Genomic DNA, 24756 nt, shown 5'->3' with positions numbered 1-24756 from the left:
CTACTCACTCACTCCAACTCAACAACTCTTAAAAAAATTACTAAATAAATCACATCGATAATTTTATATTATTACATACATTTTAACAAAGATTTTTTTTTTTGAAATATGAATAAAAAAGTTGATTAGAGTATGCAACAAAACCCACATTCATGAGAGATGGAGAGATTGTAAAAGCCTTTCATGTCAATAGTAACCCCTTGTTTCAAAAAAGAAAATGTCAATAGTAAGTTAGTAACCCCTCTTTATATGATTTTATTTTATTTTTCTCTTTATCATACCATTTTTACATACCATAGGGAATTGATTTTTCTAAAGTGGAATCATTTCCATTTTGGGAGAGAGTCCAAACACAATAAAAGAAAAATACCAATAATGCATTCATATGAAGTCCTTTACATCAATATAAAATTTAATTGTCATTAATTTGTATAAAAAAGTCTCCCTTAGTTGGATTATTCTCTTGTCCTTTTTTTCCACCTCAATTTATGATAATTTAATAATTGCCATAATGAAGAAATTTTTTAATTTAATCATTTTAATGGACCGTTTCCGTGGCATTAGAAGTTCTTCACTATTAACATAAATAGCTCCTTCTCCTCCAGCTAATTCCTTCACAAATTCTCCACAACCTTACGCAACAAGTGCAAATTTCTTGGTGCTTATCCTATCTTGTTTTCTTTGTCATTTATCGCAAAAAAAAAATGCAACATATATTATATATACTACCAAACTATTAATTAACTCACTCATCTAATATAAGTTTCTTTAGTGAAAACAGGAACATGGCGGTTGGAGAGGTGGCTGACGGAGGCGGAGGAGTACGTAGAAGAGGATGTACGTTTCAAACAAACGACTTCTTCCCGGAGGAGTCGTTTAAGAGTTGGGAAAACTATGGAAAATCTGTCATGGAAACACCTTACCGGTTGAAGGATCGTTTGTTGAAACGATCCAGTGATCATGCAGAGCTGGTGGAGATTAAGGCTAGGAGTGGGAATGAGATGAAGAAGACGCTGAACTGGTGGGACTTGATGTGGTTTGGTATCGGTGCGGTCGTCGGCTCCGGAATATTTGTGCTGACCGGACTTGAGGCTAAGCAGCATGCAGGTCCGGCAGTTGTGTTGTCATTTGTCATCTCCGGCATATCTGCTTTGTTATCAGTATTTTGCTATACAGAGTTTGCGGTGGAAATTCCGGTTGCAGGTACTTTCTCTTATTCTCACTATAATCTTTCTTATGCATTATATGATCATTTGCAGCAAAAATATGATTTTGGTCCTGAAAATATGTCTCGTTTTGATTTTAGTCTTTGTAATTTTTTTTTTGTTGCAGAGATTATTTTTCTAATAGATGAGTTTAGTGGGACCAGGAACCCAACCAAAACGAGACATATTTACAGAGATAAAAAAAACAAAATATAAAAAGGGACTAAAACTAAAATGAGACATATTTGCATAGAACAAAATCATAGCGTTAATTTAATGCAGCTTGAATTGAATTTTTTGACAATAAGAAACTTTTACCCGTTACTCGAAGTAGATATAAGAGCATCTTTTTTCACAGAATATAAAAATACAACAAAAGGTTATAAGAGTATTAAAACAACTAAACTTTTCGGTGTTACGAATGAGATTGATCTTAGTGGGTAGTGGTTAATAATCTCGCATAGAATGTAGTATTTGTTACAAGTTGACTAAATTTTATTAATGTTTATAGAAATATGAATAAAGTGTCCAGAGAATATTGTTTTAGAAATTCGTAAAAGAAAAATATGTCTTAAAAATATAAGTTAAACACTTGTTACGTTATACTCGTACAATTTCCAATATATTCGTAACATTTGTTAACATTTTTCATGAATAAATTCATTAGTAGTTACTTATTATAATCTATATATTTATAGTTTCTAGTAATAAGGTTAATATGTATTTAACCCTTGTAATTTGGGCGAGTTCCAGTTTACCTCTGTAAAAAATTTGTTTAGATTCCAACCTTAAAAATGAAGACTCTCTAAAAAACCCCTCTGGCGCTAGCTGACTGTGCATTTACGCTGATGTGGCACGCTGCGTCACCTTTTTTTGGATGATGTGGCGCGCTGACTATATAATTATTTTTTTATGGGTTACATGTGGAATTTATGATTTTTTTTTTTATTAAAAATAAAAAAAATCTTAAATGAGAAATATTCTGAAAAAATTAATAAAAAAGAAAAAGTTATGGAAAAATTTTTAAAAATGAAAAAATTAATATATTTCTAGATTTTTTTCAATACCGGAAAAATGAAAAAAAAACCGTATTTTTTTTTTCAAAAGTAAGAAGTTTTATTTTATAAAAAAATGAAAATTCAGGAACTTAAAATATTTTGAAATTAGTTAATATAATAAGAAAATATATTTCGAAATATTTTAAAAAAGTTCAAATTTTTCTTTCAAAATGAAAAAGTTTTTTTTTTTTTTTATACAAAATATAAAAATATTGAATAACAGAATTAAGGGCTTGTTATTCAACAGTATAACATGACTTATACACCGGTGTTAGTCAATATCCATTATATCATTTTATTCGTCTAGATTATATTTTCAAATAAAATATAATTATGGAAATTAATTTTCAAAATAAAAAAATAGAAAATATTATATTTTTCAAATTTTAATTTAATTCGGATTTTTTTTATTTTTTTTAAATTTATATATATATTAAAAAAAAATCCAATTTAGTTTTTCCAATTTTTTTTATTTTTCATAATTTTTTAAATTTTAAAAAAATTCATTTTTTCTATTTTTGTAAATTTTGAAAAAAACTTGAATGTTTTTTCTCATTTATTTTATTTTTGAAAAAAAACAATTTTTTTTTCTTATTTATAAAAACAAATTGATTTTTTAAATATTTTAAAATTAATTTTCAGATTTTTTAAATTATTTTATCTTTTTTAAAATTAATTTTAAATAAAAAATTAAATTAAATTTTTAAAAAATTACACACATGTCAGGTTAAAAAAATAAAAATAAAATTAATTACACAGTGACGTGCCATTTCAGCAAGTGGAGTGTGTTCGGGGTGTTTTTTTTGGAGAATCTTCATTTTTTAAGGTTGGAATCTAAACAATTTTTTTTTACATAGGATAAACTGGAATTCGCCCAAATTACAGGGGTAAAGACATATTAACCCATATGAATATTATAAAGTTAACGAAACATTTTTTTTTTTTGAATACCTTGAATAAAATTCTCATCTTTATATTCCAAATATTGTTATTTTTAACAATAAATTTGATAAACTTAAAATAAACACACCTTATTAAAACCAACGCTATTAATGATTTCTTTAAAAAAAATCGTATCCAATACTTAAACTATTATTAAAATGAGATAGAGGGAGCACTATGGTTCATCAATAAAGTACCTACACATCCACTCAAAATAAAGCACCGAAATTTATAATTTTACAACATTGTAAGTTGCTATTTAACTTGATGTTAAATACTACTCCTACCTTTTTTCTCACAAAAAAAAAAGAGTGGTGCTATTTGATACGACACTCTCTTCCACACGAATTTGCACGACCCACATATCCTACACACAACTTGCTCATTTAATTGGAGGCTTTTTCATGCAAGTTTATCCATTTTCAAAATAAATTATAAGCTAAATAATAAAAACAAAAAAATGCAACATAATATAAACAATATTGACATGATCACCGTCATTGTCATTATCACTATTGTCCAAAGTAATGTACTCTGTTATCCTATGGGTCAAGGGTAAACCGTCAACTATTTGATTTAAAGTATATTATATTGTGATATTGATTTGTAGTAACTCACAGGAAGAGATATGCTTGAGATTTATCATAAAAAAATGCAGTTGAACAAATCAAATAAGAGAGAAAGAATTTGTCGTGCAATATGAACGAAAAATTCTCTCGTGCACTTTAGCATTTTTCAAAAAAAAAATAAAATTACTCCTACGACTCTTATTTTAATACGGATGGAGGAATCAATCTAGACGAGATATTAAAAAAAATATGCACTCAATTGTACCAGTGGCTAGATTCGCACATATTATTTGTGGAGAAGGAGGAATCCAGAATTCAAACCCTAACCCTTGCATAGTATTTATGGTAGCTACCAACTGAGCTACACGTACGAGACATGTAATTATTTTACTAGTATTACAAAATTAAGACATTGTCTCTTTCGCATGAGTTGATAATTCTTTGTTTGGCAAACATGAGTTGATAATTCCAAATGTTGAATTCCTTTAAAAAAATAAAAATTCTAAACGTTTATTTAAGAATATTTTTTCTCAGCAATTAAATTAGGTTCACTAAGCTTAACTGAGTGATATTGCATAATATATGTTGTTGCTGAGATTCAAATCTTAAATACCCTATTTCTCTATCTTTAGAAATGTGTGAGCTACAACCACTAGATTACTTGATAAAAAAAAAAATTAGGTTCCACAATTTTTTCTCATGACTAAAATATATCTTTATTGATTAATTTCATAATATGCAACATTTACTTTTTCTAACTTCATTTTTTTTTTTGACATTTTTTCCAACAAATTCTAATAACACCGGATTCTGGTGCCTGCGTTTTTAATCTTTCATTTATTTGTTTTGTGGGAAACTGATATTTTACTACCATTAAATTCACTAATGTTTTTTTTTTGAAGGAAAATTCACTAATGTTTTGTATAGTTATCTTTTTTATTATGGTATAATATCCTGTTAATTCCTTTCTCCGACTTGTAAAATTAAAGATTGACAAAATTGTGAGGGTTGTCATGTTTTACAAGCTAGATTCAGTGCCAAGAAAAATTGGCAAAAAAGGAAATGCTTTAGTCAAGAATCTTAAAGTATCTTTAAGAGTATCTTTACATTGGCTTTGACTTTATTTCACTAAAAGTCTATGATTCCTCCATTCATCAGTCATTGTACCACACAAACAAATAATAACTCCTCACGCTAGATTTTTTCTGGAAATAAATGTAGTTAAGTTTTTTTCGACAAAATGTAGATAACTGTTAGTATTGTACTTATAAAGTTTTTCTTTCTTGGACAACTTGTACTTATAAAATTATAATATTTTTTACAAATTTATTTATATGTAAACTATACACGAGTTTGAAGAAAATGTATTGTTGATGTAAACTAACTTTATGCATACATGTAATGAAATTATGAAAATTCAATATGTTGAGATTCATTCCTTTAATAGTAATAGACTAATAGTCAGGCGCCCCAATAGTCAACCTGTTCACACAACAAAGATATTTTTTTGTTATACACACTTAGAAACGTTGAAATCAACCATACAGATGAAATTGCTCACGTATTCAACAAATAAGAATTATAACCCTACACATAAAATATACGATGGGTTGAACTGTTAGTCAATTTTTTGCGATTGAAAAAACATTAAAAGACAAATGCAAAAGGTCTAAATGTATTAAAAAAAAGCAATTTGATGGGGGGTTGAGTCACTTGAGTGTTTCTGAATTTTTCGCTGGTCGCTAAGAAAGAGACAGATTCACATGATGAAAGTTAAAAAATCAATCAAAGAAAAAATCAACAATAGATAGAGTAGCATGTTGTATTTTTAAATAAGACTTTTTTTTTTTTTAATCTAAAACGATCAAGTGTTATTCGGACAGTTGTTAAAGAAATGTAAATAGTAAAATTTATAAAGAGAATTGTGTATTCAACACCTTAAACTTTAGAAATAATTTTTTTTTTTTACTAAAAGCTTGTCAATTATATTTACTCTTTTTAGTCTTTAACAAACTTCAAGGACATTTGTTAACACCCTTTCTTAATATTTCCATTCGTTAACCACAACTAATATTTCAGTTTTATGATTTTTTTTTGATAGAGTTTTATGAATTTCTTATAAAAAAAATATTCCCTCTTTTTAATAAATATTTAAGATTCTTAAAAAAAATATTCCCTCTTTTTAATAAATATTTAAGAAAATGAAAAAAATTAATTTGTTTAAAAGATTGAAATAATTTTGTAAAAAAACATAAAATTGAAAATGTGGTGTAATAAAATTCAACAGTTTAAGGATTTTTGTTTAATTATTTTGAGAATATCCTCTCAAAAAAAAAATTCAATTCTTTATTGAAAAATGTCGCAATCATTATTCAAAATAATACATTTTTAATAATTTTTTAAACCAAAAACAGTTTTTGAAAACAATAATCTTAATGTATATGAGCAGCTAAATGTGGTGGCCCCCAAGTAAAGATAATAAAGACAAAAAGAACTAAGAAAGAGAGGGACAATATTGTCAACGTCTCAACTAACGCATGGTGTCAGAGTTTGGCTTTAACGTCACAAAAATTCCAAGTGTTCAAGACTAAGTCCTAGTACTGCACTGCTATACTATACTATATGTTAGAATAGTTTGAGGATTAGGATTTTTGGAGAATAAAAACCCTCTTCATTTTTAAAAAGAAATATCTAATGATAATGTAGCAAATGGAGAACCAAATTAATTAGTACTCTTCTTGTGAAGCTATGATTTCTTTTTAGGGTTAAATATGTTTTTGGTCCCTATAAATATACCAACTTTTTGTTTCAGTCCTTCTAAAATTTTCCTTCAACTTTTAGTTCCTATAAAATTTTGAATCACTACTTTTGGTCCCTATTTTAAAGTAAATTTTAGTATTTTTTTAACGAAATTGTACAGAAATGTGTAGAATATTGTAAAAACATTTCCCAAAAAAATTTAGAATTTTTTAAGTAAACATAAATTAAATATGAATTTTTAACCATAAAAAATATAAAAAATTCTAAATTTTTTTTGGGAGAGATTCATATAATATTATGAATTTTTCTGGAAAATTTGATTCAAAAATATGAATTCTACATATGAGTTTACTTTAAAATAGGGACCAAAAGTGAAGATGAAAAATTTTTAAGGAACTAAAAGTTGAAGGAAAATTTTAAAGAGACTAAAACGAAAAGTTTGTATATTTATGAGGACCAAAAACATATTTAACAATTTTTTTACAATACACTATTATTATTGGTTTAAGTTTAACTATATCAAGTTTGATTTTGATATTTATACACATTTCACTCTCTTATTCAGGTGGGTCATTTGCTTACTTGAGAGTAGAAATGGGAGATTTTGTTGCCTTCATAGCTGCCGGAAACATCCTCCTTGAATATGTCATTGGCAACGCGGCGGTAGCTCGATCATGGACCTCCTATTTTGCCACCCTCTGCAACAAAAACCCTGATGATTTTCGTATAATAGTTCACAATATGAATCCTGATTATGGCCATCTTGACCCTATTGCTATTGGAGCCCTAGTAGCCATCACAGCTCTTGCAGTTTACAGCACCAAAGGTTCTTCCATCTTCAACTACATAGCCACAATGTTCCACATGGCTGTCATTATCTTCATAGTAATCGCCGGTCTAATCAAAGCCAAACCCGAAAACTTCAATGACTTCACTCCTTTCGGGTTGCATGGAATGGTCAGTTCTTCGGCTGTTCTTTTCTTTGCTTATATTGGCTTTGATGCTGTTTCAACCATGGCTGAAGAAACTAAAAACCCTGGTAGAGACATTCCTATCGGTCTAGTTGGATCAATGACGATTACAACAGCAATATATTGCTTACTAGGAGCAACACTTTGTCTTATGCAGAATTACAAAGAACTTGATACTGATGCTCCTTTCTCAGTTGCTTTTAGTGCTGTTGGAATGGATTGGGCTAAGTACATTGTTTCATTAGGTGCTTTGAAAGGAATGACAACGGTTTTGTTGGTTAGTGCGGTTGGTCAAGCTCGTTACTTAACACACATTGCACGTACTCACATGATGCCACCTTGGTTTGCTCTTGTTGATGAAAGAACAGGAACACCTATGAATGCTACGATCTCAATGCTTATTGCTACTGCTATCGTTGCTTTCTTCACCAATCTTAGTATTCTATCTAGCCTTTTGTCGATTTCTACTTTGTTTATCTTTTCACTTGTGGCATTGGCACTTCTAGTAAGGAGATATTATTCAAGTGGGGTAACTACAAAAAGGAACCAAGTAAATCTCATTGTGTGTATTTTGTTGATTATTGGATCTTCAATTGGAATTTCAGCTTATTGGGCTAATAGTAGTGAGCATAAGTGGATTGGATATACAATCTTTGTTCCATTGTGGTTTTTAGGGACAGGTGCTCTTTGGCTTTTTGTTCCAATGGCAAAGAAGCCTAAGTTATGGGGAGTTCCTTTGGTTCCTTGGCTACCTTCTTTATCCATTGCTATCAACATATTCCTTCTTGGAACTATTGATAAAAAATCGTATATAAGGTTTACGATTTGGACGGGGTTTCTCTTGGTATACTATGTGCTATTGGGGTTACATGCTTCATATGACACTGCAAAAGAATTTGATCAGAGTATACATAGTCATGGTTCTGATCAGAAGGTTGCGAAGCAATGGAACAAGATGGAGCAGGGTGCTGTCGAGCAAGATTCTAGTTTTGCACCTGTTTCCAATTGATAATTTAATATGTATATGTTTAAGGTAGCATGCATATATGTGCATAAATTAAAAAATGGTTTCGTTATTTTTGGTTGTGGTTTTGTGTGGGTTTATATTTTGTGATGCTTAGTTTTACATACTTTGACAAAAAAATAAAATGTTATATAGTACACTTGTTTTTAAACACAATCTTTTGTGATTCAATTTTGATTTGGTTTGGTTCATTTTTTGATCAGTCAAATGATTTGGTTATGTATGATGTTTTTTTTTCTTCATAATTTGTATGATATTGCTAAACTAGACAATTACGCATCTATTAAGTACTTGTCAAAAGTTAGAATCAATTCTATAGATAAAATCAGTTCTACTTCAAAGCAAGCAAACATGTCAAAAGTTGTCCTTCCTAACAAACATAAAAAAAAAATTCTGATTATTAATTCATACTCTTTATATTATAGCGCTTCTCAAAGGTTGTCCTTCCTAACAAGCATAAAAAATTCTTTTGCACCCTGTAGGCAATTTTGCCAAGCACAACTGCAAGATCATGAAATCAATGTTAATCCCAGCATGGCATGGAAATTTTAATTTGGTAGTGTGCATATATACAGCCAATGTATCATACCGTCAAAATTTTTGCATAATTTGTATTGGTCATTTGCATTTGGGGATGCCCTAACTATAAGTATATCTAACAAACAACATGGTTCCAAGCAGCCAATCAAATTGATTCGGGATGAATTCTGGAAACATTGCTATATGTAGCATTTTCCCATCTTAAAATCAATCTTAACTCATTCATAAGTGATGTCAAACACACACACACACATACTTGCTGACATGCTCATTTTTCCGCTCATTTTATTGCGCTAAAGCACGTAAAATATGTATTTTATATGAAATTTTGAGTTTTATTAAAATTAATAGTACAAATATTTGTAACTTTTAAATTGTAACAAACTCAAAAATCCATATTTATCTTTTTCAATAACAACCGTAAATAAACAAATAAAATATAAATTCTTATTTTTTTTAATGTCATCAAGGCATCAACAATATAACATTAATATATGAAAATTTGTTTAAGGTATACTTGGAATTATAAAAAAATCAGCACAAAATCTCTATTCCCTTAATATATATAATATTGATAATATTGTTCCAATTGTAGTGAGATATTTCCTATTTTAATCGGATTTCATTTTTTATATAGTATAGATAAAAATGTGTTTGGGTGTTTTTTGAAAAATCAATTCTGGCCTTTAAAATCAATTTCAATAGTCCTCGTGAGCTTAGATCAATTGGTATGAACAATGCATAATATATTCAAGATCTGAGGTTCAAATCCTAACCACCACCAAAAAAATCGATTCCAATAGAAGCCAAGAATAGTAGCTTATGCAGCGGTGTAAATTGATTTGTGTGGGGTTGGCTTTTTTCCCTACTATCCTTGTATATTTTCGGTTATTACTTTTCTTTTGATTCTTTTGTTATTAGAAATGGTTTTTTTTAGATGATTAAAAATGCGTAGTATATACCCTTTTCTTTTTACCGGCAATGATAACAAAATGTTTCTCACCACCAAAAAAAAAAAAAATGTTTCTATTAGTGCACCAACGCTATGCTCTAATTATTTTATAAGAGTTATGCTATACTGACATTATGTTATTGCCTTTAAATATTTGTATACAGACCTTAGATAATTCATAGGATGATTATAGGAACCAACCAGTTTTAAGGTTTAAACCATATGATTAGGTGAATTTTCGTGAAAAACTGTAATTCTGCCCGAGCTTGAATTCATCGCTCGCCTCCCGAGTGATGATCCTCGCCCTCGCGAGTGATGATCTTCATCGCTTGCATCGCGAGCACTTTTCCTTCGCCTCGCGATTTGCATGTTGCAGCTCGCCATAGCGACCAGATCACTCACCATAGTGAGTTTGACCAATGAGGAAACTTGATTTGTGATTTAACTTATTAAGTCGAGCTTTAGATGATTTTGAGTGCCTGAATATGTATAATAATGATTAGGCAAGTTTTTAGATTGAGATTGAACCTGAGAAAGTATAAAAATGGATTTTTGGGTGAAAAATGTCAAATTCCCGAGAGCATCCAGTTTCTTGTTCGCCAAGGCGAGTAGCTTACTCGCCAAGGCGAATGCCAATTTCCTGAACTCGCCATAGCGAGTAGAGGCTCTCGCCTCGCGAGCCCTTGTGAGACAGACTGCTTGTTAGGATAAATGTGACCTTTGTCGTACGAGTTGATGTGAGATGATCATGGGGGTAAGAAACTAAGTTGCTTATCTTACTGTTGTTGTTTCAGTAAGCCTGATTTAGATGATTTGATGTTGTTAATAATGTGATATATTTGTATATGCATTACATGAATTATATATGATGTTTGAGATGTTGTTGATTTGCATTTGATATTGTTATATCATGAACTGTTTTATGTACTGCCTATGTTGCTGTTTGTTTATTAACTAAGCTGCATGAGTCGGTCTAAGATGAAAAATGTTGTTCCAAATTATTGGATTTATATAAGAGGTCGATGTTTCTAAGATGTAAGTTGTTGAGTTCATGCATACTCGCTATGGCGAGTTCAGGAAATTGGCATTCGCCTTGGCAAGTAAGCTACTCGCCTTGGCAAACAAGAAACTGGGTGCTCTCGGGAATTTGAGATTTTTCACCCAAAAATCCATTTTTAATCTTTCTCAGGTTCAATCTCAATCTAAAAATTTGCCTAAATCATTATTATACATATTCAGGCACTCAAAATCATCTAAAGCTCGACTTAATAAGTTAAATCAAAAATCAGGTTTCCTCACTGGTCAAACTCGCTATGGCGAGTGATCTGCTCGCTATGGCGAGCTGCAACATGCAACTCGCGAGGCGAAGGAAAAGTGCTCGCGAGGCGAGCGATGAATTCAGGCTCGGGCAGAATGCAGTTTTTCACGAAAATTCACCTATGGAATTGAGTAGTTTAACTGATGTGAGATAAAATGTTAAAAAGGAGTTGGATGTCTTTCATACCCATGGGAAAGAGGAAAAAAGTAATAAATTTTCGATTAATTACTAATAAATTGAGTTGTATGAGATTGAATAGTTTAACTGATGTGAGATAAAATGTTAAAAAGGAGTTGGATGTCTTTCATATCCATGGGAAAGAGGAAAAAAGTAATAAATTTTCGGTTAATTACTAACGATAAAGAAAAAGTAATAAATTTATTGTTAATTACTAACAATAAATTTTCGGTTAATTACTAACAATAATTTTTAGGGGACATGGTTGTTTGTTTGTGGGGTTTTGGTGTTCTGCCCTACTTTCATCATCGGTGCTTGTGGTCACCTTCATATAAATTTAAAAAACTACAAAATTAATTTTATTACTAGTAGTAAATAAAAAGTGTGAGTTGCTTCCGGCAAAACCCTTATTTAAGGTCTTATGCTTGACATTTAATATCTAGAAATTTAGGATGAAAATTTGGGGATGGGACACCCCTCAATTTTTATGGAAGGGGTGTCCCTCCACTCTTATTATTTGTGGAGACAACAATCCAACCTGAAACAATTTTTACTCATCAACTTATTAGTTGTGCAATTTCATAGACTTATATTAATATTAGATTATTATTCAGGTAGCAATTTTTAATTTCACGCAACATTAATTTGTGTGATAGTAACAAATATCAACAAGTTCAGGTAATAAATTACTAAATTTAGGTAACAACTAATTATTTAATACTCACTAAAAAAATAATTATTTAACACAAAATTTGTTATCAAACTTTAAGACTCAGATTTGAACAATACAGTAGTTTTTTTTATTTAATTTTTAGATCGATAATTATTTAGTTATAGTTGAACATTAAATAAGAAGAGTATGAGTTTAATTAAAGAATTTTAGTGGCTATAACTTTAATATATTCTATAAAAAAAAATAAAAATTACAGAATAAATTATTATTAATATTTACCTTTAGAGTGGGATATTAAAGTTAGGGGGCTGCTAACTTATACCTATCTAAAAATATTAAGGTGCAAGTTAGCAAGCTATATTCACTTGTATTTAAAAAAAAAAAACAATTTTCACTATTTGTAGTCACTTGGCATTAAAGGACAGTTTGGTAATTTAATAAATTATTAGTTTTATAATTTTTGTGTCTATTGTTCTTTCTCTCGGTGATGTTTTGTCTCGTGTGTTTTCATTTTCAACAACAACCCTGAACATCTGTTGAAGCTAGTAGACATGTTTCACTTTTTTTTTTTACATATATAATTTGTGCAGAGGCAACTAACAAATTATATAAAAATTGAGACAACTAATACTATTGTATTTTTATTTTGTTCCCAGTATATTTTAATTAATAAATTATAAAAAAAACGAGATAACTAATACTATCTTTTTTTTTTTTTTTCCAGTAATTTATAACGTCAAAGTAACAAGAAAAGTGACAACTAAAAAAAGAAAATTTAGGTACAATTCTTTAGATGTTTTTTGTATGGTTCTTAACTAAATTCACCATGATTTTCTTAAATCCATAATTTTCTCAAAGTTTATTATATCCAAAAAATATGTATTTTTAATTAAGAACCATACGAAAAGCACCTAAGGAATTGTACCTAAGTTTTCTCTCTAAAACAAAGACACGCTTTTAATGCATAATGTAGAACCGGATACAAGAAACAAAAAACCGTTTTGTAGTTTGTTAAAATAATTATCATTTACAAAACTACCCTTTATGTAAAACTAATTTAAAAAAAATAGATATTTTACACTTAAATTATACTTATCTTTTAATGATGCATGTAACAAACATAATATATTATTATTAACAGTATTCTCCGGCTAATTCCTTAACAAATTCTTCGTAACCTCACGCAACAAGAAGTGCGAATTTCATGGTGCTTAATATCGCAAAAATAAGCAACATTTACTGTATATATATATTACCAAACTATTAACTCACTCACCTGCATTCAAAAGAAACTACTCTACTGATACAAGCTTCTTTAGTGAAAATAGGAACATGGCGGTTGGAGAGGTGGTCGATGGCGGCGGAGTACGTAGGAGAGGATGTACGTTTCAAAAAAACGACTTCTTCCCAGAGGAGTCGTTTAAGAGTTGGGAAAACTATGGAAAATCTGTCATGGAAACACCTTACCGGTTGAAGGATCGTTTGTTGAAACGATCCAGTGATCATGCAGAGCTGGTGGAGATTAAGGCTAGGAGTGGGAATGAGATGAAGAAGACACTGAATTGGTGGGACTTGATGTGGTTCGGTATGGGCGCCGTCATTGGTTCTGGAATATTTGTGCTTACCGGACTTGAGGCTAGGCAGGAAGCAGGTCCGGCAGTTGTATTGTCGTTTGTCATCTCCGGTATATCTGCTTTGCTATCGGTGTTTTGTTATACAGAATTTGCTGTGGAAATTCCGGTTGCAGGTACTTTCTCTTACCCTCACTATACACTCTTTCTTATGATTTATTTGCATTGAATTTAATTTACCTTGAATTGATTTTAGGGCATTGACAAGAAACTTTTACCAATTACTCTAAGTTGATATATATAAGAGCATCAGCATTCCTTAAAAAATATAAATTATAAGAGCATCACAACAACTAAACTTTTGAGTGTTGCAAACAAAATTGAACTATAGTGGTTAATGATTTTCAAAGATTTGAGAATTCAACTTATTGAAACAATATTGACTATATTTTAGGAATGTCACGGTTATTTATTAATAAATAAATAAATAATTAAATTGAATACCATACTTTTTTTTAATAATTTTTTAATATTATTGTTTACATAAATACTAAATTTCATCAACTCAACACTTACAACAAAGAAAATACTAGATACGTTCACCAATAAAGCACCCAAAGTTATAATTTCACAATATTAAAAGTGGTTTATTTATCTTGATGTTTTTTAAGGGATTTAATTTGATGTTTTTTTAAGGGATTTAACTTGATGTTGTTGTACCCAAAAAAAAAAAGCTTGATGTTAAATACTACCTTTTGAATTCTCCAAGATTCCAAGATATTAACAACCTCTAAGATTCTTTTGATAGTTCTTTGTTTGACAAACATGAGTTGATAATTTTAAATATGTAATTAAAAATTTGATAATTCTAAATATGTTATAATTAAAAATATTTTTTCTCAGCAATTAAATTAGGGTACACTCCTTCAAAAAAAAATAGGTTACACAATTTTTCTCATGACTAGAATATATTTTATTGATTAGTTTCATATACTTTTACAACAATTTTTCTAACGAATTCTTAATAACTCTGGATTCTGCTACCTGCGTTTTAAACCTTTTGTCTATTTGTTTCGTGGGAAACCGATACTTTACTACCATAAGATAATATTCACTTGTGTTTTGTATAGTTTTAATTTTGATTCTGGTACAATATCCTTTAGTATACACCTTTAATTTACATTTACATGAACATACAGAAATCACTATTATAGATGTTAGCAAGAGACATGTGCTTAAACAATAATAGAACTACTCGTCTTGGATTGCGACAATACAATAAAAGACAATCCACCTCTTGTAGAATAGATACAATTACTCGAAAAGGTGGCATCGAAGTATTAGAGGTATAAGCCAATCATTTTTAGGAGAGTAACTCTTAAACCAACCTTTTAATGATAATCTTTATATTCTTTTGTGTTGATTTATCATTTTTATAATTCAATGTAACATTGAACATTGTTTTATCAATAATATCCTAATTAAACTTAAAATGACAACTAAAAAAGAAGGGTGAGATTGAGGGAGGGATTATTAATAGTTTGAATTTGATACTGGTTTGTGTTTATACAAATTTTCCTCTTATACTTCAGGTGGGTCATTTGCTTACTTAAGAGTAGAATTGGGAGATTTTGTTGCCTTTATAGCTGCCGGAAACATCCTCTTTGAGTATATCATAGGCAACGCCGCGGTAGCTCGATCATGGACCTCCTATTTTGCCACCCTCTGCAACAAAAACCCTGATGATTTTCGTATAATAGTTCACAATATGAACCCTGACTATGGCCATCTTGACCCTATTGCTATTGCAGCTCTAGTAGCCATCACAGCCCTTGCAGTTTACAGCACCAAAGGCTCTTCCATCTTCAACTACATAGCCACACTCTTACACATGGCTGTCATTATCTTCATAGTTATCGCCGGTCTAATCAAAGCCAAACCCGAAAACTTCAATGACTTCACTCCTTTCGGGCTTCACGGTATGGTCAATGCTTCCGCTGTACTTTTCTTTGCTTATGTTGGCTTTGATGCTGTTTCAACCATGGCTGAAGAAACCAAGAACCCTGGTAGAGACATTCCAATTGGTCTAGTTGGTTCAATGACGATTACAACAATAATTTATTGCTTACTGGCAGCAACACTGTGTCTTATGCAGAATTACAAAGAACTAAATGTTGATGCTCCTTTCTCTGTTGCTTTTAGTGCTGTTGGAATGGATTGGGCTAAGTACATTGTTTCATTAGGCGCTTTAAAAGGAATGACAACGGTTTTGTTGGTTGGTGCTGTTGGTCAAGCTCGTTATTTAACTCACATTGCACGTACTCACATGATGCCGCCTTGGTTTGCTCATGTTGATGAAAGAACAGGAACACCTATGAATGCTACAATCTCAATGCTTGCAGCGACTGCTATCGTTGCTTTCTTTACCGATCTTGGGATTCTATCGAACCTCTTGTCGATTGCTACTTTGTTTATCTTTTCGCTTGTGGCATTGGCACTTCTAGTGAGGAGATATTATTCAAGTGAGGTAACTACAAAAGGGAACCAAGTAAATCTCATTGTGTGTCTTGTGTTGATTATTGGATCTTCAATTGGACTTTCAGCTTCTTGGGCTAACAGTGAGCATGGATGGATTGGATACGCAATCTTTGTTCCATTGTGGTTTTTAGGGACAGGTGCTCTTTGGCTTTTTGTTCCAATGGCAAAGAAGCCTAAACTATGGGGAGTTCCTTTGGTTCCTTGGCTACCTTCTTTATCCATTGCTATTAACATATTCCTTCTTGGATCTATTGATAGAAAATCGTATATAAGGTTTGCGATTTGGACAGGGTTTCTCCTTGTATACTATGTGTTATTGGGGTTACATGCTTCATATGACACAGCAAAAGAGTTTGATCAGAGTAAACATAGTAGTGGTTCTGATCCGGAGGTTGAGAAGCAATTGAACAAGGTGGAGCAGGGTGCTGTCAAGCAAGACTCTAGTGATGCTTAATTTGATGTGTATATGTTGGAGCTACCATGCATAAACTGGCTAGTATATATGCACAAAATTAACTATTTCTGTATTTTAGATTGTTGATTTGTGTGGACGTTTTTGTGATGCTAAGTTATTTGCTTAATTTGTTTCTTTATGAAGTTTATGAGTTTTTGGATTAATTTTTTGAATTTTGATGATGAATTTCACTATCAAGTTAATCCCTGTCAAATTTAACTATTAAATTGATCCTTCCATACGCGGGAGGTGACGGACACATCAAATTTTAACAGTACACGTTTGCATGTCTACGTCTGAACTTAATGCAATACACTGCCATAAAAATTGAAATTATGCCATCAAATTAAGTTTGTGTTATGCAAAAAAGTCAGGACAGGAATTTGTTGCTACAGCTTGAGTTGTGTTGTGCAAGCTGTTTCTTTAAGAATTACTATATGTTTGTACTTGAAACAATCCTTACACGAAAAGTTTAATTCCTCAAATACATGCATTATGTTATTGTACAGTCACTTTAGTTCCCTATAAGAAAAACATAATTATTTTGAAGTCCATGAATTGATGATATTTTGTTAGTCATTTCCTACGGTCAATTATGTGGCATGAGAGCTGACATTTCTTAAGTCCAATTGGACATCTACGTTATCAAGGACAAAGTGACTGTTAATTATAACATAACCATTTTTTTCAATGTCTTTCAAAGTTGAAAGAACTCTAACACTTATTTCTCCATTGTTGTTCTGAACTTTACTTTTTATCAAAATGACCGTTAATTAAAACATAAACATCTCTTGTCCTCCTTTTTCTCTTTCATGTGAGTAAGGGCACCTTGTTATACAATTCATTCAGTGATTTCAAGCAACGGACTTTCTGATTACATTCCAGCTACTTTTGCTTAATCTTCAATTCAGGTTTTGTGGTAGAATAATCAAGGAGATGGTTTGATTGATTGTCCTATTGCTGCTATTTTTTTCAATGGTTTTCCTAACACAAATTTGGCTACATTGAAACTGTTTCTTAGGTACAACTTCAAACAATATTGGAAATCTACTCCAAACGAGTGTTGTTTTAGAAAAGAAAATTGTTTTAAAATGAATGTCACTTGTACTTTTCAATGTAGAATTATTATTTTACTTTCAATTGTATCATCTAATTAATTGAGTATACACTACTTCCAAAACATTACACTAATAGTAAATAAGGCTAGTTTAGTGAAATTGCCATGTCTTTTGACCCTGTTATTACATTTCTTAATTTGTGTGACAACTTCAAACAACACTCATTTTAAAACATAGGAAATCTACCATTGAATAAACTCAATGGTATTTCAAATCCTTCACTTGCTATGTTAGAGATCCCCTTGTTGTAGGGTTGCTGGAGATCCTAGTGATTTTTATATTTAAGTACCTACAATATTGAATCTCCAAAGCCAAACTTCAATGATGGAAAGGAGTATTATGGGCGTGATGGAAGCTTACTTTAAATGTGTATAATTATAAGAATTGAATTACAAGTGCACTTTCATACGCATATATATTCAAGCATTCAAAGCATCCCGGTCTTGGATATTATCACCCTTTTCACAAATGACTGATAAAATCTGTCATTTATAGCGCAATGCCTGTACAACATTCAGTAACGAACAAATATTCAACCAGATCTGTTATTATATCACACAATGCTTGTATCGAATATCCATACACGGTCGTAACAGATCATCGATAAAATCACAAGCTTATCAAGGAATGAAAGAAATAACATTTACTAAATAACGATACAACAAGAATGAACCAATCACACAGCCCTTTCCACAACTCGTCCTCTCCATATACATATACATATACTGATATCTGTCTAACCCTTACATCGAAAAAGGAAGGATTCATTTGAATGAAACTATTGGAGGCTGCAATATGATATACATATACACATGCAATATCTTCTGGTAACAGCAACTGTGATAATGTGTCATATACTGTACCTTCTATCATGGCTGCGTTATTTCTTATCTGTTGTAACACCAACAACAACATTGCTCACCTGTGACATGCCAAATTCATTTTAAAAAAGTCTTTCTATGCTCAAAAGCAAAAAGAGAAGCAGTCAAATGCAGTGGAAAAAGACATGAAAAATATCAATGAAGAGCAATAATATTTACCAATTTCCCACTTGAATCAACAGACATTGGATTTTCTACCACCACTGTTTGGCTCTGAGATTGGGGCATTGACTGTAGGTAGTAAAACAGAATCACATGCATATTCATTACATTATCAGAACAGAAAACACCCACATCATCCTTTATATGCTGCTATTAATCACCAAAAACAAAACTAGAAAAAAGGAAAAACATACCGTTGAAGTAGAAGGTAACATTCCCGAGTCGGTTGTCCCATGAGGTCTATGACCAGGAATTGGAAGCCTTCCATTGGACATCTACGAAAGACAGGAAACGGTATGAAAAAATCATCTCAGGCAAAACAAAACAAAAAAAATACATATTTCCAACAGACAAAAGCTCAGGCCTAAACGCAAATGAAATTTCATAATTTATATGTTTACAATATCATAACCCTTTAAGATACGTTCAATGTTGACTGAGAATCCAGAGTTTCCCTGGGGCATATAAGTCGGGTTTGAAGGCCTTAGATTCCAATCTTTATTCTTTTAAGTTGGATCCCAATATCTGATAACAGGCATGTGATAACTTGAACGATCAAGCTTATGAAGAATAAGTAGGACGAGATAGACACGAACGGTCAATTGATGATACTAATACCAGAGACTTAAATGTATCTCCAAAAAAATGATCTATGTGTGAAACCTTTCCTATTTAAAAACATAGATTAAAACTTGCAAAATATAAATGCATGTAACACGCTTTGCTTGAGTTGTAGAGTCAGTTATAAAGTAGCTACAGAATTAGTTAGGTGGTTATAGTAGTAAAGGAAGGGGCTTTTGTTAATTTGTAGGAAGGTGAAAGGAAGGGGTATTCATTCTGAACTGTTAGCTTTGGGGAATTGAACAACACACCTCAGTTATAAAAAAGGCTGCCCTTTGTTGATGGGGAAAACCCTTGGGATCCTTTTTTTAATCAGATTTTTGTTGATGGGGAAAACCCTTGGGATCCTTTTTTTAATCAGATTTCAAGACTCAAACAAATTCATTATTTCCTTTCTCTCATACTAGTCTTGAATTTATATTAAAACTTTTGAAGCATTGTCAAGAATAAACTGTCAATACCCAGATTAACAAAATTCTGTAGATATCAGCTTACATTGATATTAGTAATATAGTGACAAACAGCACATTTGACTGAAGGAGCTCCATAAGGATACATAAGTGTTGTCCGGCAGTTCCCACAAGGGACATGGGCTACTTGATTTGATACTGTAAACAAATCCCGTCAATGAAAATTCAGTAAACATCAATTAATTGAATAATAAGCATAGGTTATCACACTGTAAAATGGAATTCTTTATTGGAATAAAATGAAGAAAACATAAGCACCAAACACCTTGTAGTGTACAAATAAGATTTCATGCATACAAAGCCACTACAGTAGAGGTTTGAAGAGTAATAAAAGGAATAGTACTCTTCAAGAGAAACAGTCACCAAGATTAAATAATGAAACACTGACCTTGGACTAAATGCAAGCAATAATATGAGTAAAGCAATTCAAATTATCAAAAATCAGAGAACAACACCCAGAAAATGATTATGAAAGTATACTTTTCAGGTTTCAACAAAGAAATAAACATTAATCCCAGATTAACATGTAGTTGTTTATAAATGGCATAGTATTTACTTGACAATTATTACAACACAATCATGTTTTTATATTTTCATGATTTAAGATCAGTATTCCTCAGACTTCATTTCAAATAGAATTATGTGAAGAATCAGCACATTCGGTATATTCAACAATATTTTTTTTTAAGGAAGAATTGATGGAGGCTCTCTTTATTTTGAATAGAATCAGTTCCTTGGGTGGTGTGGAATCTGATAAATATTTTATGTATAATTTGCTTGAAAACAAAATTCAGAGTATATCATTTCAAAGTAATATAACAAATTTGTCCGCCTCTTTCCAGGAACATAAGACAGAGGGGATTTAACAGTACCAGGTTATCATTATTTTTTATAGTAAAATGTTACCAAGAAATTTTGTCTCCAAAATTACAAAAACATTAGCTACTCTTCTCATTTAAACTCTACAAAGTCATGAAATATTCTCATCATTTTCTCTTTCTACTAAATTTGTGCTTCTTTCATGATCTCCACTCTCCAACATGCATCCACCTTTCACAAGCATAGGAGTCGGGCTGCCACCTTTTTGGAAAAGCATTTTAGCAAAACCCAACCTCATTCCAGTTATTGGAGCCAGTGGGTTCGCGGGGCTTGTTCCCAACACCATAGATATATTGGGATTTCTTTACGTAAAATCTTGTAGTAAATAGCTTCATTTTAAGCTTTGCAGAAAAGGTTAGGAATTAGACACCATAACCACTTAGCCATTATTACTCTAATGTTCTCAAAAGCCAACTGACCAAGACTAAGCAGTAAGCACCCATCCTTTTTAGCATAAATAAATCTCCCGAGTAGCCAAATGACCCCATGCAAAAGGAATCCCGTATAACATTTTAAATCTTATCTTCTACAGACTTTTGAACAAAGCAAGAAAATATAGAGGGATACTAGTCAAGGATCATAGAAGACTGAATCAGGGTCACAAGTCCACCCAAAGAAATTATTCAGTATAGCCATTAGCAATCTTATTTAGCAACAGCGTCCGAAAATTAAAGATTATTACAATGGCTTGGAAGAGGCCATTGCAAGAAAGAACAACTTAATAACATAACTGTTTTAGCTGTGACCAACATAAAAACCACTCACAAGTCAAAACATCAACCTGATCATCAGTAACAGCCAAACTGTGTTTACCAAGGTTCATAAAAACACAATAAATGACCTCAAAACGGGATCAAAGTAAAAAACAAACACATTTTGAAGTAATTCAAATCCATGCATACAAAAGAACATCATCATCTACAAACTGCAGGTGAGAAACCACCATCCCGTTGGGCCAAACAAACCAAACCTTTCACTAACCCACTTTCATTGCCTCTTATCCAAATACAGTTTGAAACATACACTCGAGGATACATAAGAAACAAGATACAATGACCTTAATGTACCCCCAGGTAACCCGTACACAAGGATTTTGGAACGTCGTTCATTATTAACCATATTCCATGATCAAGCAATGCAGCAAACATAACAATTACAAAATATAATATCAATAATAATAATAATATTAAGCGAAACCAATATGCCGCCCACTTAACTAATACTAAACCACTAAGCTTCATCTGTCAAGCAAGTAGCAACAAGCAAATACACATTACCTGGAGCAAGGTTTACAGTATGACAACAAGAACATCTGACACTTGTAGCTCCGCGTGTGTACATTAACAATGTCCTACAGCCTCCACAATATAATTGAGACATATCCATCCCTGCAGGAACATCATTACGGTAAACATCTTAACATACATTTAGTGTCTCACAACATGAAAATTCTTTCAAATTGAATAATTTGCAAACACTAATTAATGAAAACTCTAATAATTTAAATTTTTTAATAACTAGAACAGCGATAGAGCTTACCAGGTGGAGGAACAGCGGTAATTGTGTTGCACAATGCACAACAAACATTGGTTGCACCTCTAGGGTAAAGCAACGTGTTCCTACAACCATTACACACAAGTTGGCTCTGCATAGCTGCAAAAATTAAAACAACATCGTCACCATAAAACATTAACCAACCAAACCAAGTGTCACACACAACAATTTAGTCAAGAATCTAATCCTGTAATTGAAACAAAAAGTGTGTCAGGCACTAGGAATTGAAACAAGAAAAAAAAAAAAAACAGCATAAAATCTGCAGCAAAATTCCAATTACTTTATTTGGCAAAACCACAAAACCGGGCATCAAAATGAGTAATCTTAATCCAAATAAAAACAAAAAAAGATGTTTTTTTTGCAGACAAATGTATAACAATTCCCAAAATGTTGAATTTCCAAAAACGTATAATAAAACAAACCCAGAAAAAAAAGATAGAACAAATAAAAGAAAATAAAAAACAAAAACGAAGGATCTAACAATACCTGCGGCACCTGGACCGTGTTCTGCGACAAGCGATTCAGACAACGAAGTCAAACCAGAAAATAATTAAAAAAAAAATAAATAATAATAATTATTTTAAGAAGAAAACGTTGATATGGGGATAAAGGAAAAGAAATATGAAGGAGGGTTGAATTGGGAATAATTTGATTGTGTTGGAAAGAGAAAGAAGAAGAAAAGGGAAAGAGAAAAGGTGAAGCCAATCAACCCTTTCTTCCTTCCTTGTGACTTCTTCTTCTTCTGCTACCAATATTATTTTCCTCGCATCTTCCTTTCTACTTCATCATCTTTAACACACTCTTTGGAAATTTCTTTGGTCATTATTAAATTACTCCACTTTTTTTTTTTTTATCATATCCTATATTATTATTATCAAAGATTAATTAGTATTTTTGTTGCGTACAAAAATTGGTTATTATTGTATAACTATAATTTAGTTGTCAACATTAACATAACTCAATTGATAGAACAATACATAACTTAATTGATAGAACAATATATTTATAGGCATGGATCATGTTTAAACTTCGTACATCACACTTATTTGAGGTGAATTCTAAGCACTAAACATTCAAAAAAAAAAAAACTATAATTTGATCAGTTTAATGTCAAACTAATCATATAAAAATAAACAATTCTTGTTTTGATATAAGAAAAATAGAATAATTAGTCTTCGTCAGGGTTTGAACTTCAGATTCACCACTTATTTACTTTAACGGTAAATTTATCCATTACACTACTAGATCAGAAAAAACATAGAATAATTAATTTTTTCATCGATAAATCAAATAAAATGAATTCCCTAAAAAAATTGAATGAAATGAAAATCAAATTTTGAACTCATTCGTGTCATTTGAGAGAGATAAATTTAAAGAAAGATACTAACAAGTTACACCTAAGCAAAAATCGATAAATCATCTAAATCGGCTGCATTACTTTACGATGCACATTTTAAGACCACATAGTGTATATCTCAACATTAGTTTTTGATCAAGTAACCTAGTGATTGGTGTTTATACATTTTAATCAAGTAGCCTAGTGATTAGAATTTACACATTTTAAATGTGAAGAAGTGAGGTATCTGAGATTCAAACTCCAACGTTTACATATATATTATGCATTGTCTCTGCTAATTGGCTGGATAAGAAAACAAATATAATTCTTTCAAAAAAAGAAGAAGACAAATATATTAAAATTTATGTAGTCAAACTTTTAAAAATATAAAAACTATTTTTCTCAATACTACAAAATTTACTTTATCTTCTCTAATTTTTTTTCTTTCATTTATTTATTTCCTTAGCTAGGGCTCGTACCCTTATTGTCTTGTACTTACACAGTTACACCTAGACGTCATAATTTCATCTTAAATTTCTATCAACGAAACAATATAATAATTAAAGTCAAATTTTTTCTTTGGTACATAATTAAAGTCAAATTTTTTATTGAATGAACAATAAATCAAAAGTAGTTATGATTAAAAAGATATAACAGCTACTCGAATTCAATAAAAAAAAAATCTAAGAGACCAAAAAATATTAATAATAATTATCCAATGCACAAAATGTATCAAGGATAATTCTTTAAAAAAATGATGTATCAAGGATAAGTCCTCCTCTTTCTTCTTCTTCAAAAAAAAGGATAAGTCCTCTCAAAAGAAATTTACCAAGGATAAGTAAAACAATTACAAGTCAAAAAACATGCGACCATGACCAAATCCTAATAAAAAAAAAAAAAAAAAAACCACCATACAAGATAAAACAACTCGAAAAAAAAAATACATAAAAATCATTCAAGTCAGGATCTTAAACGCATAAAAG

At 31.0% G+C, this 24756-nt stretch overlaps 3 protein-coding genes across 5 annotated transcripts; 2 read left to right on the top strand and 1 right to left on the bottom strand.

Annotated features, from left to right (window-relative positions):
* Positions 1-514: 514 nt before the first annotated feature.
* LOC25501812 (cationic amino acid transporter 1) lies at positions 515-8700 on the top strand. Of its 2 annotated transcripts, none has more exons than XM_024772556.1 (3): positions 515-658; positions 773-1203; positions 7100-8700. In XM_024772556.1, the coding sequence occupies exons 2-3, from the start codon at positions 786-788 to the stop codon at positions 8512-8514; spliced, it is 1833 nt and encodes a 610-aa protein (XP_024628324.1). In that variant the 5' UTR covers positions 515-658; positions 773-785; the 3' UTR covers positions 8515-8700. The 2 variants fall into 2 exon arrangements, with proteins under 2 accessions (XP_024628324.1, XP_024628323.1); XM_024772555.2 differs by having other exon boundaries at positions 527-658; positions 782-1203.
* Positions 8701-13544: 4844 nt separating this feature from the next.
* On the top strand, positions 13545-16752 carry LOC11437143 (cationic amino acid transporter 1). The gene is made up of 2 exons (XM_003629967.3): positions 13545-13936; positions 15353-16752. The coding sequence occupies exons 1-2, from the start codon at positions 13642-13644 to the stop codon at positions 16750-16752; spliced, it is 1695 nt and encodes a 564-aa protein (XP_003630015.2). The 5' UTR covers positions 13545-13641.
* Positions 16753-18388: 1636 nt separating this feature from the next.
* Positions 18389-23238, bottom strand: LOC11427425 (protein LSD1). Of its 2 annotated transcripts, XM_024773539.2 has the most exons (8): positions 23148-23228; positions 22924-22944; positions 22423-22536; positions 22161-22271; positions 20030-20142; positions 19108-19188; positions 18911-18982; positions 18389-18792 (listed from the first exon to the last, which is right to left on the bottom strand). In XM_024773539.2, the coding sequence occupies exons 3-8, from the start codon at positions 22532-22534 to the stop codon at positions 18751-18753; spliced, it is 531 nt and encodes a 176-aa protein (XP_024629307.1). In that variant the 5' UTR covers positions 22535-22536; positions 22924-22944; positions 23148-23228; the 3' UTR covers positions 18389-18750. The 2 variants fall into 2 exon arrangements, with proteins under 2 accessions (XP_024629307.1, XP_039685190.1); XM_039829256.1 differs by having other exon boundaries at positions 22924-23238.
* Positions 23239-24756: the final 1518 nt, after the last annotated feature.

Source organism: Medicago truncatula, chromosome 8 (genome assembly GCF_003473485.1).
Source record: "Medicago truncatula cultivar Jemalong A17 chromosome 8, MtrunA17r5.0-ANR, whole genome shotgun sequence".
Taxonomy (NCBI): Eukaryota; Viridiplantae; Streptophyta; class Magnoliopsida; order Fabales; family Fabaceae; genus Medicago; species Medicago truncatula.
This window is presented reverse-complemented; position numbering and strand designations above follow the sequence as displayed.